General features: G+C 39.4%; 1 protein-coding gene across 1 annotated transcript in view; it reads right to left on the minus strand.

The window, feature by feature from the left end:
* ABLIM2 (actin binding LIM protein family member 2) overlaps positions 1 to 16,757 on the minus strand; it is a 139,466-nt gene that overhangs the window by 45,409 nt on the left and 77,300 nt on the right. The window contains 3 exon segments of the mRNA XM_051798339.1: positions 1,158 to 1,235; positions 5,002 to 5,060; positions 8,171 to 8,258. Of these exon segments, the coding sequence (XP_051654299.1) occupies positions 1,158 to 1,235; positions 5,002 to 5,060; positions 8,171 to 8,258 (225 nt within the window).

Genomic DNA, 16,757 nt, shown 5'->3' on the forward strand with positions numbered 1-16,757 from the left:
TGTCACTAAAAACACATAAATCTTAGAAGAATGGTCATGCTGATAAAAACAATGAGATGGTTCATGGCTGGAGAAATAGAGATCATCTGGCCAAAAGAAGTGCTTACATTATAATAGGTTCCCAGCACAATGAATTGTCTTCACAATGACATTTTTTTACTGGAGTATACCACTGGTATTCACCAGCACTGGAGCTCAGAAACACTAACAAGCATTTAGATAAGGGGCAGTTCTTCCACTTTGAGTTCAGTCTTGCTCAGATAAAGGGTATATGGCATTCAAAATAACTTTTACTTGAAGGAAGAAGACCCAAGGCATTTTTTTGCTTGTCCTAGTGTAGTAGATAAAAGCCCTCAATATTTGTAAAATTACCTCTCTGGAAGGCAATTGCATCTCTAGCAATTTTCTCAGCATATGGCCCTAACTGATGAGAACAATCCATCTACCAAAGGGATACTTGGCCAGAACATAGAAATGTTGTGAAATACTGAAGCTCTTCAAGAGATATTTGTAGGGATCATGCCACACTTGTAGATATTTTTTACCTATTGTTGAGAATTTGGCCATGAACATTACCTACAGTAATTTTGATCTTTTATTGAAAAAAGACTCATCATAAGATTTTACAATACCTGTTATTTTGAATTCTCTCTCTGGGCTTTCCAGAGCCAGCACTTCTTAAACCATAAACACGTCAAAGCTCCTCTGAGGTTAGGGACTGGCATTTGGCAAGGCCAGAGTCCGGCAATCACACGCATGAGTGTTTTCATAAGCAATCAGATGCAGGCTCAAGAGCTCAATTTAGACAAGTCGTGTTCAAATCTAAGCTTGTAATCTACCTGTGGGCTGTACTGTTTACTTAAACTTTTCTTTTTAGAAAGCATTGTGGTATTCTGCATGCTTTGGTATAAGCCAGCTCTAGTTGTAATTCAAGTGCTATAAATACACGACCAAAAATTAGAGGAAACTGCCAGTATTCTGTTATGGCAAATGCAGTATTCAAACATTTTAAACTTGAGAAAGTAAATTCCATTTTAGAGGAATCACCAACTGCAGTGGTTTGGAGACACTAACTTTCCATACAACGTGCTAAACTGTAGAAGGAAGCACAGGATTTTCCCCATCCCACAGAACGAATTTCACCATGAAATACTCACATAGATCACACGGCTTGGGGAACCTGATGTACTTGAAGCAGGTACAGAAATAATACTCTCAGAAGAAGTCCTTGTTTCCTATGGTAGGAGAAGTACATAGGAAATAGAGGAGAGAGAAAGATAATGCAGCTGTTACTTCAGAAAGAACATAAAAGACATTTAATTTAATTTAACCTTTACCACTCAAAAATGACATATTATAGAGAGCTCAAAACATACAGGCACAAAGTTAAATATAAAAGAACACTTTTGCAATCAATCAAATTAACCTTTTGAAAATGCAAAAATTGCATGACTTTCTTTTCCCATTTCTTCAGAACGAAATAGGCTGGATCACTTCTGGGGTGAGAGGACAACCTTTGGGCACTACCAGGGACAGGTCAAGTTACAAGATGATACAGTAGCAGCATTTTTACTCCAAGGTTATGCCATCAAACCATTCTACATTGTGTCTGGAACATGTGATGCTACTGTGCCATTCACTCATAGCAAACATGACATCCTGCAGAGCCTCCTGCATCAGAGAGCCCATAGGATAGCTACCCTCCTTCACTGACTGTAAGACTACCAGATTAATTTTAATACTCAACCAGTTTTGCTCTGTTTTCAATCATTCTGGCATTCAGTGTGACACTTTTTGCTTTCTTTTTGGTAGATTCCTTTATGATGAAAAATATAATTACTTTTAAATAACAAAGGGCTGTGAGATGCAATTGTATTAACCACAAGTGAACAGACCTGTCATTCGTGACTGAAGTTTAAACAAATCTTGCTATGAAATTGATGGGTTTATAACCTCTTTTACCTAGATATGTTAATTCTGGGAAAATTTTCTTGCCCATCTATGGAAAAACCTGTCCTTGATTGCAAAGTATGTATTTTTCCATGCACTCAGAATGACCACAATTTACTGTCTCACTGAAAGCTGACACTTGTTACTCAGAGGTTACAACTATTCAAACTCCTAAAAGAATTTTAGCAATATTAAGCTGTCAGGTCAATGTAGTATCCTTCCTATTACTTCAGTTTTGAAGTATTTACTAGCTTTTAGAGCAATATGTAAATATATCTGTTCTGTTTTGTGATAACGGACCAAACAAACTAAATTGTCACGAGTATCCTTCTACTGACCTTCTTTAGCCCAAATAGTCCTGTGGCTTCTCTTGAGACAATATGTGGAGATATGCAGCCATATAAAAAACATTCAGTTTAATTGTTTTGGCATGTCTGACTAGGATTTTGGAATTTCATCCTTCTAATTTTCAGTTGTCTTGCACAGAGGCTCTGCACACACTCAGAAGGTCCAAGGGAGCAAGCATGGAAATATCTCAGAAATACTTGTGGCTGCTCTCAGGATGATCATTTAACATGGCCAGTGTAATTAAATGCTTCTCCTGCACAGTTAAAGCACTTTTCAGTTTTCCAGAACTTGTATAAATTATATGAAAGTGTCATCAATGCACTAATGTAATATAAAAATCATAATTCTCCTTCACAATGTCCTTACAGGAAACCCAATGCAGAGGAGAAAAATAACTGAAGAAAACTGCACTATTCCAATGTTTTAAACCCTGTTAAAGTCAAATCACAGTTTTGGATTAAGCTCAGTATTCCGTAGATAAAGCTTCAGAGCTTCTTTCTGTGTCCTGGGCATGGTCTTGGGCAGTTGGCTCTAGGTGGCCATGCTTGAGCAGGGAGGTTAGACAGGATGAACCCCAGAAGTCCCTTTCAAGTTCTGGGTCTTCCCCTGGTTCTTCTGTCATTGGCTGTAACATGCTGCTTCCCTGGCATCCAGTGAGACCCATCCCAGTCTCCCACCTTTGAGTCCTCCCCCAGAAAACCCAGCATGAGTCTTGCACGTTTCCAGTAACCCCTCTGAACAATGGCTCACTGTCCAAGTGGAAATTAGTAACAAGTGGTGTCCTCCAAGGGTCTGTACTGGGACCAGTAGTGCTTAGTATCTTCATCCATGACAGGGACAGTGGGATTGAGGTCATCCTTGGCAAACCTGCAGAGGACACCCAGCTGGTGTGCCATCCAGATGCCACCCAGAAGGACCTTGATAGACTTGGGGAGTGGGGCCATGCAAACCTCACGAAGTTCAATGAGGTCAAGTGTAAGGTCCTGTCCTGCACCTGGGTCAGGACAATCCTCAATATCACAACCACAAACCGAGTGGTGAAGGGAGAAGGAGAAGGACTTGGAGGGTACTGGTGGCTAAAGAATTGCATGTGAGCCATTCCACATCTCACACATCTTTTACTCTCTGCATGATCACCTCTTTTAGCATGCCCAGTCCACGCTTGCTGGACATAATCTCCTATCTTTTTCAATAAAAACACAACTCTGTTGATTCTATTCCCTCTGTTAGTTCTTTTCTCCGTACTACACATTTTTCTTCTTCTTCCGCCTACCTCTTTTTCCTTTATGCCTTTTTATAATCCTTACTTTCTCTTGATGCTTTAATTTCTTCTGTCTTTTCCAGCTTCATGCCTTCTGCTTACAATCTCACTCTCCCATCATTTTTCTTTATGCTGTCACTCTCTTTCACAACTTCTTTTTCCCCTTCATTCCATCTCTAAAGCTTTGGAGCATGCTGCTGCTTACTCCTTTTGCCTTTATCACCTACTTTAATTACATGCTGTGCATATATCTATACTTAGGAAGATAACTTGAAAACAACAAACTGCAAGGTTGATCAGCAAATTTCTCAAGCAATTGACCCCTTTCCAAAGTTTACAAGTTATGTTGAGAAGTTCATTATTACCCTCTTTGAAACAGCATCCTTCCTTCTGACTTTATTTTTTCAATAAGGAGCAGAAAGACCATAAAAAGAGGATAAACTCAAAGACAAACATATACTCAGGAAGATTATTTCATATTCACAGCTTGTCATGAAGAACACCAGAGCAATCACTTTCCAAAAACATGGGTACAAAAAACATAGCCAAGATCCTTCAGGGTAAAACCCCCAAAAAATTTTTTTCAAACTGTAATTTAGTCAAAGTTTCACTTGCTAACACACCAGATTCGTAAACAATCTTTTTATAGCTGCTGCCTGCTGTTCAGATTGTCCCATGTGCCTTCCTCCAAGCCTTGAACCAGAGCAGAGTTTTTCTGAACAAGGATACCAAGGGTACCACTTGGAGCATCAGAGAACATCAGAAGTGAAAAAAACCCATACACATCCTCCGCATTAAATGAGATAGTTATAACTCAGTCCCACCACTTCAGAGGGATCATTAATTTTTCATTTCCTAGGGGCAGCTTATTCATCTGCTAACCTTGTAATTCAAGTTACCAGAACTCCCCCCGTTTCCCCTTGCACATGGATAGGTGCACAAATCATCCAATTTAAGGAGGTACTTAAAGCCAGAGATTAAATTAAGTTGGGACTGGCTTGCCAACATTTTACAAACAAATAATAAAAAAGAAACTCCAAGGAAGGATCTTTTTGTAAAAACAAATAAAGTGAAAACTGTCTGATCTTTTAAGTTCAGAGCCACATAAAAAGAGAAGAGGTCATGTACTGATCACATCATACTCAGACAGAAGTTAAAAATTAGATCTTTTTTCTTCATGTTTTCATATTTTTTCTTATTCAGCTTATACATGTAACTCTTAGGTCAGCATTCTCCTGAAGTTGTAGCTTTAATCACTAAGTAAAGGCAGAATATTTACATTACATTACTACATTATATTAAGCTACAAGATCCCCGTCTTTTAAAATTTAAAATTACCATTGTGAAAAAAATTCCAAACGCTTCTCTCCATGCCTGCTGCAAAAAAAGTTTAGAGAATAATATAACAATCAAATAACACTGGGTAAAATACAGTCTTTTACCTTGTTTTTTTCTTCAGCCTTTGCAGCCTGTCTACAAACTGGATGCCAAATGGATGTTCCTGGAAAGAAAATTTAAAGATCTGCTTAATTCAGTTCCCCAATAAGAATCTTAAAAAGTTCAAAATAAGAACCTTATTAAACCCTCCTATAAGGTTTTCTAAGACACAGTATACTGACTATTTCCCCTGCTAATGCATGGATACTTTCAAAGCTAAAACTGGCACCCTCTCAATACCAGTAAGCCTGATCACATACATTTAAAAGATAAGGTGCACTTCAGAAAGCTATGTATGTTTCAATATGGGAGATCAACATCAAAACCTGAGTCCTAAAAAGTGTGATATGGGATCTCTGGAGTTCTTCCAGTCCAACCTCCTGCTCAGGGCAGGTTCCATTGCAGCAGGAAGGGCTGTGTCCAGCTGGGTTCTGCATATCTCCAAGGATGGAGATCCCACAGCATCTCTGGGCAACCTGCTTCACTCTCATGGTAGTTTTTTCCCTTATATATAGCTAGAATTTTCTGCACTCTTATTATCCATATTCTCATAATAGTCTGGCCCAGGTCATACAAAGTAGGACATTGTGATGGGATGGAATAGCATTGCAGCATGTAACCCTAGCTGAAAATCCAGTCTGTCTTTCTGACTCCGTCACTGTTCTGATCTTGCACTTCTATATGTTTGTCGCTCGTTAATTAAACACTAAGGAACAAATTCAGGGCCATATCCATCCTGGAGGAAGCAGGAAATGGAGAATGATCCAATTCTCTACTGAATGTAAGTATTGTATGTAAGAGGATTATGAAGAGATATAAGTAAACTTTGAGTTCAGATAGAAACTTAATAGTTTTGCAGTGGTCACTAAGGATAAAACGTATTTTAAAAAGCTGAAGAGAGTGTTCAAAACTTAAGTGTTCAGTAGAAGCAGAATGTGTAGAATGATATAAAATAAAATAATTATTTGTAAATTTTAATAGTAAGAAGGAACCTTTATCTTTATGCCAGTCAGTTCAGACAAGCCACAAACTAAAGCTCAGAACAGTTAAATAATGGGAATGCACTGCAAATTCTGCCCGACTAAATGGGAAATTGAGAACTTTTGTGTAATAAATATTTAATGTTTATACTGGGTGGAGAGCACCAAAGTTATTGGAAATGCTTTGTTTTCACAGCAGTTTGATAGTTTTCTAACTAGTGGATTTTGGAAACAAGATAGAAACAGAAAGTCTATTTCCCAGAAGACAGATGGAGATCATTAGAATTTATTTCACAAAAATAACCTAGATGAACTCAGACTCTTGCAGTATAAGAGTATAAGTACCAGATAAATTATGTTTACTGAAGTTACTGAAGTTTTTTGGTACTGAACCACTAAGAAATATATTTAAAACACCTTTAAATTTAATGCTAAGTTGTCTTCCAGTTGCAGCGGGTCTGAACTTGCCCCGTATTTCCCATAAACTGATGCAAATCTTTCCAATGGATTTAATAAGTATTTAGATAATCTTTTTTTGTTTGTTTTTAATAAAATTACTCCTGTTTGTAGTCAAACACTTGCTGGGAAACTTTGTCACACAGAAGAGAAAGAGTCCTTTCACCCAAAAGTCATCTGTTGGATAACCACTGACACTTTCTGCTAAGGAACAAGCAACACCTGAAGGAATTTTACAGTAGTTTATTAAGAGGCTGAAGAACAAGTTATAAAACTCTGACATTTTTTTATTATCTAACACATCAGGTAAGGCAGTCCAAATAACTAATCATATATCTTTCATGGCATTACCATCAGTTTCTAATGGAAACTGCTCTTTATGTGAAGCAAAAAGTGTATGATAGTAAGCTAGCAGGAACATTTCATGCACCAGAAAATAGAGTAAGATGGGTCCAAATTATTAGGACCTGAGCATACTTTGTCGTTATTTGAACTAATAATCAGCACAAAACTTAACAAATATCCTCCCCTGCAACAAACTGAACTTAAAAAGAAGATTGACTTGCAAATGGGTTTCAAAGGGTTTGAAATCTAAAAACAAATTTGTAGTTTGATATACTTTTTTAAAGCATTGATTTGGCATGGGATCTTAGTACTGCTAAGCTGCTTTGCAACTGGGAGAGCCACAGCATTTTCTGGCTCCTGAGGGAGAATCCATGAGCACAAACAAGGATCATTATGTCCTTTAATGAGCTAGTTCTTGTTGCAAACCAAAGTGGCAATACAATTGTCATTTTCAATAACATAGTGAATTATAAATAGATCTTACTGAGACCACTGTTGTGCTTTAAATAAAGTCTAACTTTTCCAGCTTAAGGAAAGATTTCAAAGTACACTTCTAGAAAACTGTGGACAATTGTGAAGTTGTTAATACAGATCTGGGCAAGTATGTTATTTTAGGATAATACCCCAGCCTTGCAGTTCCCACATCCTACCGAGTTTCTCTTTTCCATTTTCCTTTGAAAAGATAATGCCAGTCAAAGACATATGCAAAAGCCTTCATCTTCTCTGGAGTTTGACCCTGTATTTAACTGTGTAATCAGTTTTCTTTGATCAAGTTAGTACAGTTGCTACATATGAAGGATTTTAGCTCATATCTATTCTAAATAACACTTTTTTCCCTTGCATACTTTATTGTGCAAGTCCTTCACTATTACCACTGAAAGTCCCTGACAAGAAACATAGCATTTCTCCTGGGCAACCTTATGGCTGCATAAGGTACAGGCACATTGTGTGGCAAGGGCTTCAGTGCCATGGCATCCTCCTCTCCACCCTCTGAGGGCACTTTTCCACCTCTTTTCCACCCTCTGAGGTCTGAGGGGAACTCAGATAAGGACCTTCAGATTTTCTCTTCCTACCCAAGCGGGCAATGAGTACAGAACTGCTCTTTGGATGGCAACAGCAGCTTTAGGAAACCTGCTCTTATCCATGTGTGTTAACTTTCAACCGGATCATTCTTTCTATGATTCACACTTGCTACTGGATTTGAACTGAGAAAAAAGTAATAGGTAAGAGTCAACAAGGGTTTGCTTTTGCTTTTCCTTAGCCTACATATTGCACTCTTTGCTTTCTTTGGTAGTTATGAAGTGAGAATAAGTGCAAAACAGCTCAGTCATGCTAGCAGGTGTGGGTAAGGGGCCCAGTGTAACTATTTTATTTTTTGTTTGTTTGTTTTTACCTTGAAGATACATTTCTTCTCCTTCTGCAAACATCTGATTGCACCTGACACATCGTGCGCAGGTTGGGTGATAATGTTTTTCTCCTGCCTGTTTGGAAAAAAGGGTAGAGATGATTAAGCATATTGATCAATGTAGCAGTTTCACTATGAGAAGGTTTTCTTTCATCCTCTTGATTATGACTAATTAGCGTAAACCAGTTAATGACAATTAGTTCAACAATCTCCTACAACCACAATGCCAATTTTTTATTCTAGACAATTTGTGATTTAAAATGTAATTAGGGTCCTGCCTACACACACACACAAAAAAAGTTCATGTGCAATAGTTAAGTTTCTGAATTTACAGAATGGGAGTGAATTTATATAGTGAGTACATTTTGGTGTAAACAACCATTCCGTGCACCAAGTGCGGGGCAGCTTAGAACTTACCTGCACAAGGAAGTTGGGGGGTCATAACCTTGAGCACTGATTTGCAACTCAATCATAAATTCATCCTGATTCAACTGAATATATAATCTTAATGCTCAGCAAGAACCATCTTGTGCAAGCAATGTTTGTAGCTGCTTTGGAAGTGTCTTGCAGGTACTAAAGGGTTTCCATGAGGGATGTGTGTGGTGTTTCTACAGGACTGTAAGTTCAGAGCTGACACTTTGGGGTACGGTGCACTGACGCCCTCATGCAGTCAAGACAAGAGCTTTGCCAGTGGCTCTGAGATTAATTCACATAATTTAATAGTACCATTTTTACTGACTGGAATGAGAACAGGACTGAGCCCTCAATTGTTAAGAACAGCTTAGTAACTCACCAATTTTCATATATTTAAATTCCCAATTACCTTATAATCCTGTTAATTTAAAGTGTTTAACCACTGACCTCACTGTGTTTTTCAAAATGAGGCATCTACCTGCTGCAGAGGAACAAGGGCCTTTTTACGTCAGAACATCAATATGTAACACAGATGAGGGTGAAGTTAACCTCAAATGACTATCAGGAAAAACAAAACAAAACAAAAAAACCCCAAGATTCTTGGATCAAGAGATTTATGCAGGACTCAATTTTGGTAGCTTGGCCAAAATTCAACTCTATGGGTGACTGTGGGCAAACGTGTTGGCTCTGGTTCCCACAGGCAAGGACAGCAGCATCATAAGGTAATATTGGCTTGAGCCGGTGACAAAAATAGTATTCTTCTGAGTGAAAAGCACTGGCCAGTCCCTCCAAACCAAAATCCTATCCCATCTTTCAGATGACACCTACAAAACAGAGTTCAACAGCCCAAAGTTGGCTCTTGCACATGTTTCCAGCACTCCTCACTCTTCCAAATCCCTACAGAGCTGAAAGCCAAATCTTGGCATCTCCTTCCTCCTCTTTGACCCCACACTCTTCTGTGCTAGCCATGGTTTAAATGGCTTAAGGTCAGTGCCACTTCCATTAAAAACAAAAGCCAGGAGACCAAGTAACTCTAAAGCTTAGCAAACTTAATAAACTAGGTTTAACTTAAGGTTAAGCTAAGTCTGACTTCCATAGAAATTATCCTGACGTTAAAAATAAGCACATTTTGGTCAATGTAGAATGTCTCATATCTGAAAGGGGTTGACAGTGCTGCTAGGATTGTGTATGTCTTTAAGAAACTACTGTGAAGTATTGCCCCACTGTCTTCAGGATGTAAATATGCTCCACAGCACTGCACTGTAAATCCCTCTTCCATTAATCTGGAAATTTAACCCTGTTAATATAAGGATGATTTGTCTTACTCTTTCTCACTGACTGGATGTCGAAGCTTTCAGAGGTATTTATATTATAGAATGTAGTCTGTGTCTGGGAGCTATTTTGCTGTTCACGATATCAATCATAGGAGTGCAGTAAATTTAGGTTAAAGAATCTCTGGTTTTACTTCATCAGTGCTCACTTGAGTCACTCCTGAAACTTGGCTGCAGCATTTTAAATTAGCAATAAAGAAGAGCAACACATCACATCAGAATTGCTATTTCGAAAACAGCTTTGCTCCAGTTCCTTCTTTTTATGGTGTCATTTGTGCAGACTTCAGAGTGATTTTTGTAACTTTAGACATGGAAGATGGTCACTACTAACTGTGATGACACCTTCAAAGTATCAGATCATGAACTATCAGTATTGGGCTTAAACCTCAAGTTTACAACTGCTTGCCCAAGCGCAGGTGTTTAGTCACAGAAGGGTATTTAAGTATCACCAGATAAACCTATGTTTGGAATATCAAGCTGAAAAGAAATATCATTTCCCTTGGAAGGTCTGTAGTGCACAAGCATTGCTAATGCAATGCCCAGCCTCAATAATTCAACCGATTTAGCACGGCTGATACAATTCCCAGGCTAACACTCTCTAGGGGAATTCAATTACTTTGCTAAAATAAACTGCCAGAACACATTCTCAGGTAACCTGGATGCATGGTAGAACAAAATCTATTTCCCCAAATTTAACAGTACAACCAAATACATAAGTTTAATTCACTCTGCGTAGTCAGTAATATCAACTAGCTGTAGAATGGCACAGAGAGACCTCTTCTATAAATTAGACACAATAATAACAGAAAAATTAAGGGAGAAAGGTGTAGTGATCCTTTTGCTGATGATCACAGCAGGATAACTCCAACGGATTTTGCATAATTACCTCTAAATTAAAATGGAACAAACTCAAAAATTTTCTTCAAGTCTAAGCACTGACAGTGGCTTTCGTTGTCACTCTTTTTTTATTTTGTCCTCCTTCTAATCAAAGCACAGAAGACAAGACATGGCAGATTCTTCATCACTTGGAAGTATTTAAAATAATTCACTCTATCTAAATGAGAGGTGTTAGCTGAATCTGAGGCTAGGAAGTTGCAGGAATCAACTAATACCATGTCTTGATATGTTTATACAGTTAGCCTGATTAGATATCATATATTATATTCAAACCTAGAACTTGGGTGTGAATCATACACTCCCTTGGGTACATACCAAGGAGGCTTTCATCAGTGTCCCTTTCTCCTTTCTCTTCAATTTCAGAGGCTTCACCTCATGGATGAACAATCAGCTCCAGCAGAACCCAGACATCTTATAAACTTAGGGCAGCAACTGTTTTATGTTTGCAGTTTAGTTGTAATAATGGCCTCATTATTTTTTCTTTTCCTGGTTATATTTATGTGAGGTAATTCAATGCAGCAAACAAGTTTCTAACCATATGGTTACTTCTTCTTTGCACAGTTTGATTGCTTAGTTTAACAGATTGTTGTCTCAGTGTTTAATAAAATACCATCACACACATAGCACAGAAGAAGCCACACTCCTCTCTGAAAGATCTCCTATGGCTCAAGCTGCAGATTGTAAGAAACCTTCTCAATGTCCTACATTTGCTTCAAGACTGCAGCAAGTCTTTGTGCCCAGGCATCCACATGTGAAAACAGTATTATTATGAAGATCAATTTGAAGATTAATTCTCAACTGAGATTTCCTCAAACCTAATAGCAAAGCATGCCCTTAGCAACACAGTACATTACCAACAATTTAATTTCTCTTCAACTGACTCTGCACCAGCTCTCCACAATCATGGAGTTGCAGTCTTACTGCGTAATTTAAAGGTGGAGCCAAAACACTCCTCAACAGTCTGAGATAAAGTATTATGAATTACTTCTTTCCCTTTACGTATGAGAGACCTCTTTGAATGTGAAGTCTCCCCTGCAGAGTAGGCAAAGACTTCTGGGCTAGATCATTATCATTATCAAGCCAGTGTAAGGAATGTTCTCCCAGGGGAGCCAAGATCTCCACAGTCCATGCCCTGAGCATGGGGACCACCAGTGTTGTCACCTGTCCCATAGCACATCGACAGATAAACTCATGATGCTCCACTTAAAACAGGACCAAAAAGCTCTGCAACTAAGTACATACAACTACCTTTTTTCATTTCTCATAACCTGAGTGCTTGAACTGCATAAAATGAGAATAAACCTGATGTGACAAATGTGAATCACATCATTCAAAGAACAATTTGAAGACAGTAAGGGGTGTTATCCCAAAGTCTTCAGAGCAGTATGATCACCAGGCCTGGAAAATGTGCAATGCTAGCAAAACCAGAGCAATTCATACCAAAAGGAATAACCTTAACTAGTTAAGGTTGAGTTTTAAATTAGCTGTCATCACTCGGGAAAAATACACTACATTATTGCAGACAGCTCAGCAAAAACCTCTGCTCATTCTCTGGCCATGGCTGCAAGAATTGATGAAGTGGTAGAATATATAAAGGATGATATGCATAATAATTGTAACTCTATCATAATAACACTGCTTGTCTGACCTCTCTCTGGCCATTTCTAGGAGTGTGATTGATGGAATTTTTTACTGCAGTTGATGAGCAGCAACTGCTTATGGATTGACACATGAGGGATTAAACCAGAGCAGCCTAAAGCTCAGAGCTTGAGCTGAGTCCTGGAAAGAAGACTCAAGATTTCTGATGACTCTCTCATCACTGAGCCTAAGTACATCCTACCTCACTGCATTACTCAATAAAGTAGTTAGTAAAGGGAAGATAAAAGTACATAAAATCATGTAATACGTTAAATAAACTCATAACTATCTGGTTCTTTTCCCGAGAAAGAAAAGTTATCAGTAAACTCTTTCCTGTGAAAATGAAAAGTAGTAACAATTAAAAAAAAAAAATCTATTTTTTTATAGAAATGTATAGTGGTACCCAATGTCTATTGCTGGGAGTAAAGAGTTTGTGGAAGTAAGAAAAGGTTAGACAGCTGCAATCATTCAGTCATATCAAAGCATATTTTCCATTTTAAGTGTATAAGACAATACAGTTGCTGTAATAGTGCATTATTACCACTAAGTGTTATCTGTTGAGGTAGGTCCAAATCCTGCCAACCTCATGCTCCAAAATCTCCAAATGAAGTTCTAACTGTATCCTATCCTGAATAGACATAATGGAAAACAGCCTACAAAACACTGAGCCGGGGGTATGCCAAGGCATGGTGCAGCTGCATGACCCAGAAACAAAGCCCACAGAAGACTGTGGGAATAAAGCATTCTTAGTCAAAAGCTTTTCACACGGAACAAATTTGTTGGAGAGTTGTGTCATCACCAGACAACCACCTGTTCAAGCAAAGGGAAACAGAATAAAGCACAACTCCACCAACAATCAATAAGCCTCTCTAACAGGCAGCTTCTCAATCTGAAATGAAGGATTACAGGTCTTACAAAAGACATATGACTTGACTGCTGCTGTTTAAGCAGAGGAGAGTAACTATTTGTTTGGGATGGGAAGGGGAAAAAATACTTAAACACTGAAGGGATGGGTACAAGTTTAGCCAACTGACCACCATACCCCATATGCATTTTCCAAGCACTGATAATTTAATTCAGAAATTACAATAAATCAAAATGTGTTTGATATATATACATCATACTAAAACAGAACATGACATATAACTTCTTGATAAATGAACTTGCTACCACTTTCAGCTAATGTCCACAGATTCATATGAGTAGATTTGGGGATAAAAACATGTTAACCCTGGGTAATAGAAGTTCATAGAATCATAGAATGGTTTAGGTTCAAGAAACCTTAAAGATCATCAAGTTCCAAACCCTGTCATAAGCAGGGACACTTTCCACTAGACCAGGTTGCTCGGATGCCCATCTATCCTGGCCTTGAACACTTCCAGGAACGGCGTATTCACAACTCCTTGGAAAACCTGTTCCAGTGCCTCATCATGCTCATAGTAACAAATTTATTCCTAAAATCTAATCTAAATCTACTCTCAGTTTAAAACCATTACCTCTTGTCCTGTCACTACAAGTTCTTGTAGTAAGTCCCTCTCCATGTTTCTTGTAGACTCCCTTAAGGTACTGGAAGGCCACAATCAGGTCACCCCTAAGCCTTCTCTTTTCCAGGCTGAACAACCCCATCTCTCTCAGCCTTTCCTTGTAGAAGAGGTGCTCCATCCATCTGATTATCTTGGTCCTCCTCTGGACTTGCTCCAACAGGTCAATTTCCTTCCTGTGCTGGGGCCCCCAGACGTGGATGCAGCACTCCAGGCGGGGTCTCATGAGAGTGGAGTAGAGGGGCAGAATCCCCTCCCTCAGCCTGCTGCCCACGCTGCTTTGGATGCAGTCCAGGACACAATTGGCTTTCTGGGCTGCAAAACCACGTCTGGCTCATGTCCATCCTCTCATTCACCAGCATCCCCAAGTCCTTCTCGGCAGGGCTGCACTTGATCTGTTCACCTCCAGCCTGTGTTGATACTGGGGGTTGCCCCAACCCAGATGTAGAACCTTGCACTTGGTCTTGTCAAACCTCACGAGGCTCCCAGTGATCTACTTCTTGAGCTTATCCAGGTTCCCTCCTTCAGGTGTGTCAACAGCACTACTCAACATGGTGTCATCTGCAAATCTGCTGAGGGTGCACTCAATCCCTCTGCGTATGTCATTAATGAAGATATTAAATAACACTTGTCCCAATACAGACCCCTGAGGGACACCACTTGTCTCTGACGTCCATGGGGACTCTGAGCTGTTGACCGCTAACCTCTGGATGCGACCCCCAACCAATTCCTTATCCCTCCATCAAATCCACCTCTCTCCAATTTAGAGAGAATGTTGTTGTGGGGGACCATGTCAAAGACTTTACAGAAATCCAGAATAAGGGACTTGTGTAGCCCTTCCCTTGTCCACTGATGTAGTCACTCCACTGTAGAAGGCCACCAGGTTGATCAGGCAGGACTTTCTCCTTGTGAAGTCATGTTGGCTATCTGAAATCACCTCCTTGACTTCCACGTGCCTTAGCACAGCTGCTAGGACGATCTGTTCCGTGATCTTCCCAGGCACAGAGGTGAGGCTGACAGGTCAGCAGTTCCCAGGGAACTCCTTTCTGTCCTTTTTAAAGACGGGTACAATGTTTCTCTTTTTTCAGTCACTTGGAACTTCACCTGACTGCCACAACTTTTCAAATATCATGGAGAGTGGCTTGGCAACTGCATCAGCCAATTCCCTCAGGACTCTGGGATGCATCTCATTGGGTCCCATAGACTTATGTACATTCTGGTTCCTCAGGTGGTCATGAACCGGATATTTACTTACAGTGGGAAGTATTTTGCTACCCCAGTCCCCATCTGCTGTCCATCCACTGAAGAGGTGTGGGAAGAGAGGTTGCCATTGAATACTGAGGCAAGAAATTTGTTGAGTACATCAGCCTTCTTCCTCATCTGCTGCTACCAGTTTTCCAGCATTGTTTATCCAGGGGGGTGGGGGGTAAACTTTCTTTGACCTTCCCTTTCTGGTTAACATACCCGTAGAAATCCTTCCTGCTCTGCTTTGCATCCCTTGACAGGTCCAGTTCCAGCTTTGCCTCTGCCTTCCTCAATCATCCCTACACAACCAAACTTCCTCTCTTCCCAGGTCACCTGTCCTAGCTTCAACTGTCCATGCATTTCCTTCTTTCCCTTTAGTTTGACCAGCAGTTCCCTACTAAGCCATGCTGGTCTCTTGCCTTCCTTGTCTGATTTCTTGCTCCTGGGGACTGCCACCACTTGTGCTCTATGGATGACTTCCTTAAGAATCTGTTCCAGTCCCATTATCCATCATTTCACATCTGCTTCATTATCTGTCATTTAAATCCAAAATTGAGAAGCATGTACTTTCACTGGGAATTTTTTTTTCAAAGTATATTCATCAAAAAATGTGGAAAACCACTAAACTCCTTTAGTGGATATTTAATTCATCCTGTTTATACTTCTTAATTCATTCCCCAAATGATTTGTTTTTACTGGGATATTAAACCATTATGTGAATGAACTGTGCTTTTTATTAGGTGCCAGAAATGTACAGGAAACTGATAATGAAACACAGGTATAAAAAGAAACTCCAGATACTTATCTTTATGAAATTTAATAAAGTTCTCGAATGAGATACAGTATTTAGATTTTAAATAGCCCAATCAGTCACTGCATTGATTTATGAAGGCAAATTCACAATTACTGTAAGCAAATGCCTGACCTTGGCCGAGCTAAGGTTTTACCTCCTGTTCCCACAACTACATTAGTTACTATTTAATAACTCTGTGACCTAACAGCACAGAACTGGCACAGAAAGTTTTCCTATCAAGTTATTCCACCAATTAGGCAAACCCAATCGGAGGTTTTTCTTGCTTATTTCCACCCGGTAATACAAACCTCCTGCTCTTGGTCAGCACTTCAACATGAGATTGTACAACATGAGTTTAATCCAAAAGGCTGTGTAAAATCTAGGGCTCAGGTGTTTGTCCTTCTGCCTCAAGAGTACCATGAAGAAGGTGCACAGCACCACGCCGTCAAGTGTTGTTCAGTGGACACACATTCATAACTCTTCCACCGCATTCACACAGTGATACATTATGTGGACTATAATGGCCTTTGTGTGTAATCACATAAATTGTCCATTCACATTTCTAGCAAAGCCAGAGTTTTGCACATGGAACAGACGGATTCGAAGAATTACTCAGTAATAGTTGTATACAATAATGGTAAAGTTAGTAAACAGATGTCATATCATCTACTGGGTTTGAAGGGACAGGCAACATTATCAAGGCAGCGGTATTTGGC

This window comes from Manacus candei, unplaced genomic scaffold, assembly GCF_025592945.1.
Source record: "Manacus candei isolate 608988 ecotype Guabito, Panama unplaced genomic scaffold, ASM2559294v1 h1tg000048l, whole genome shotgun sequence".
In the NCBI taxonomy this organism is placed as follows: Eukaryota; Metazoa; Chordata; class Aves; order Passeriformes; family Pipridae; genus Manacus; species Manacus candei.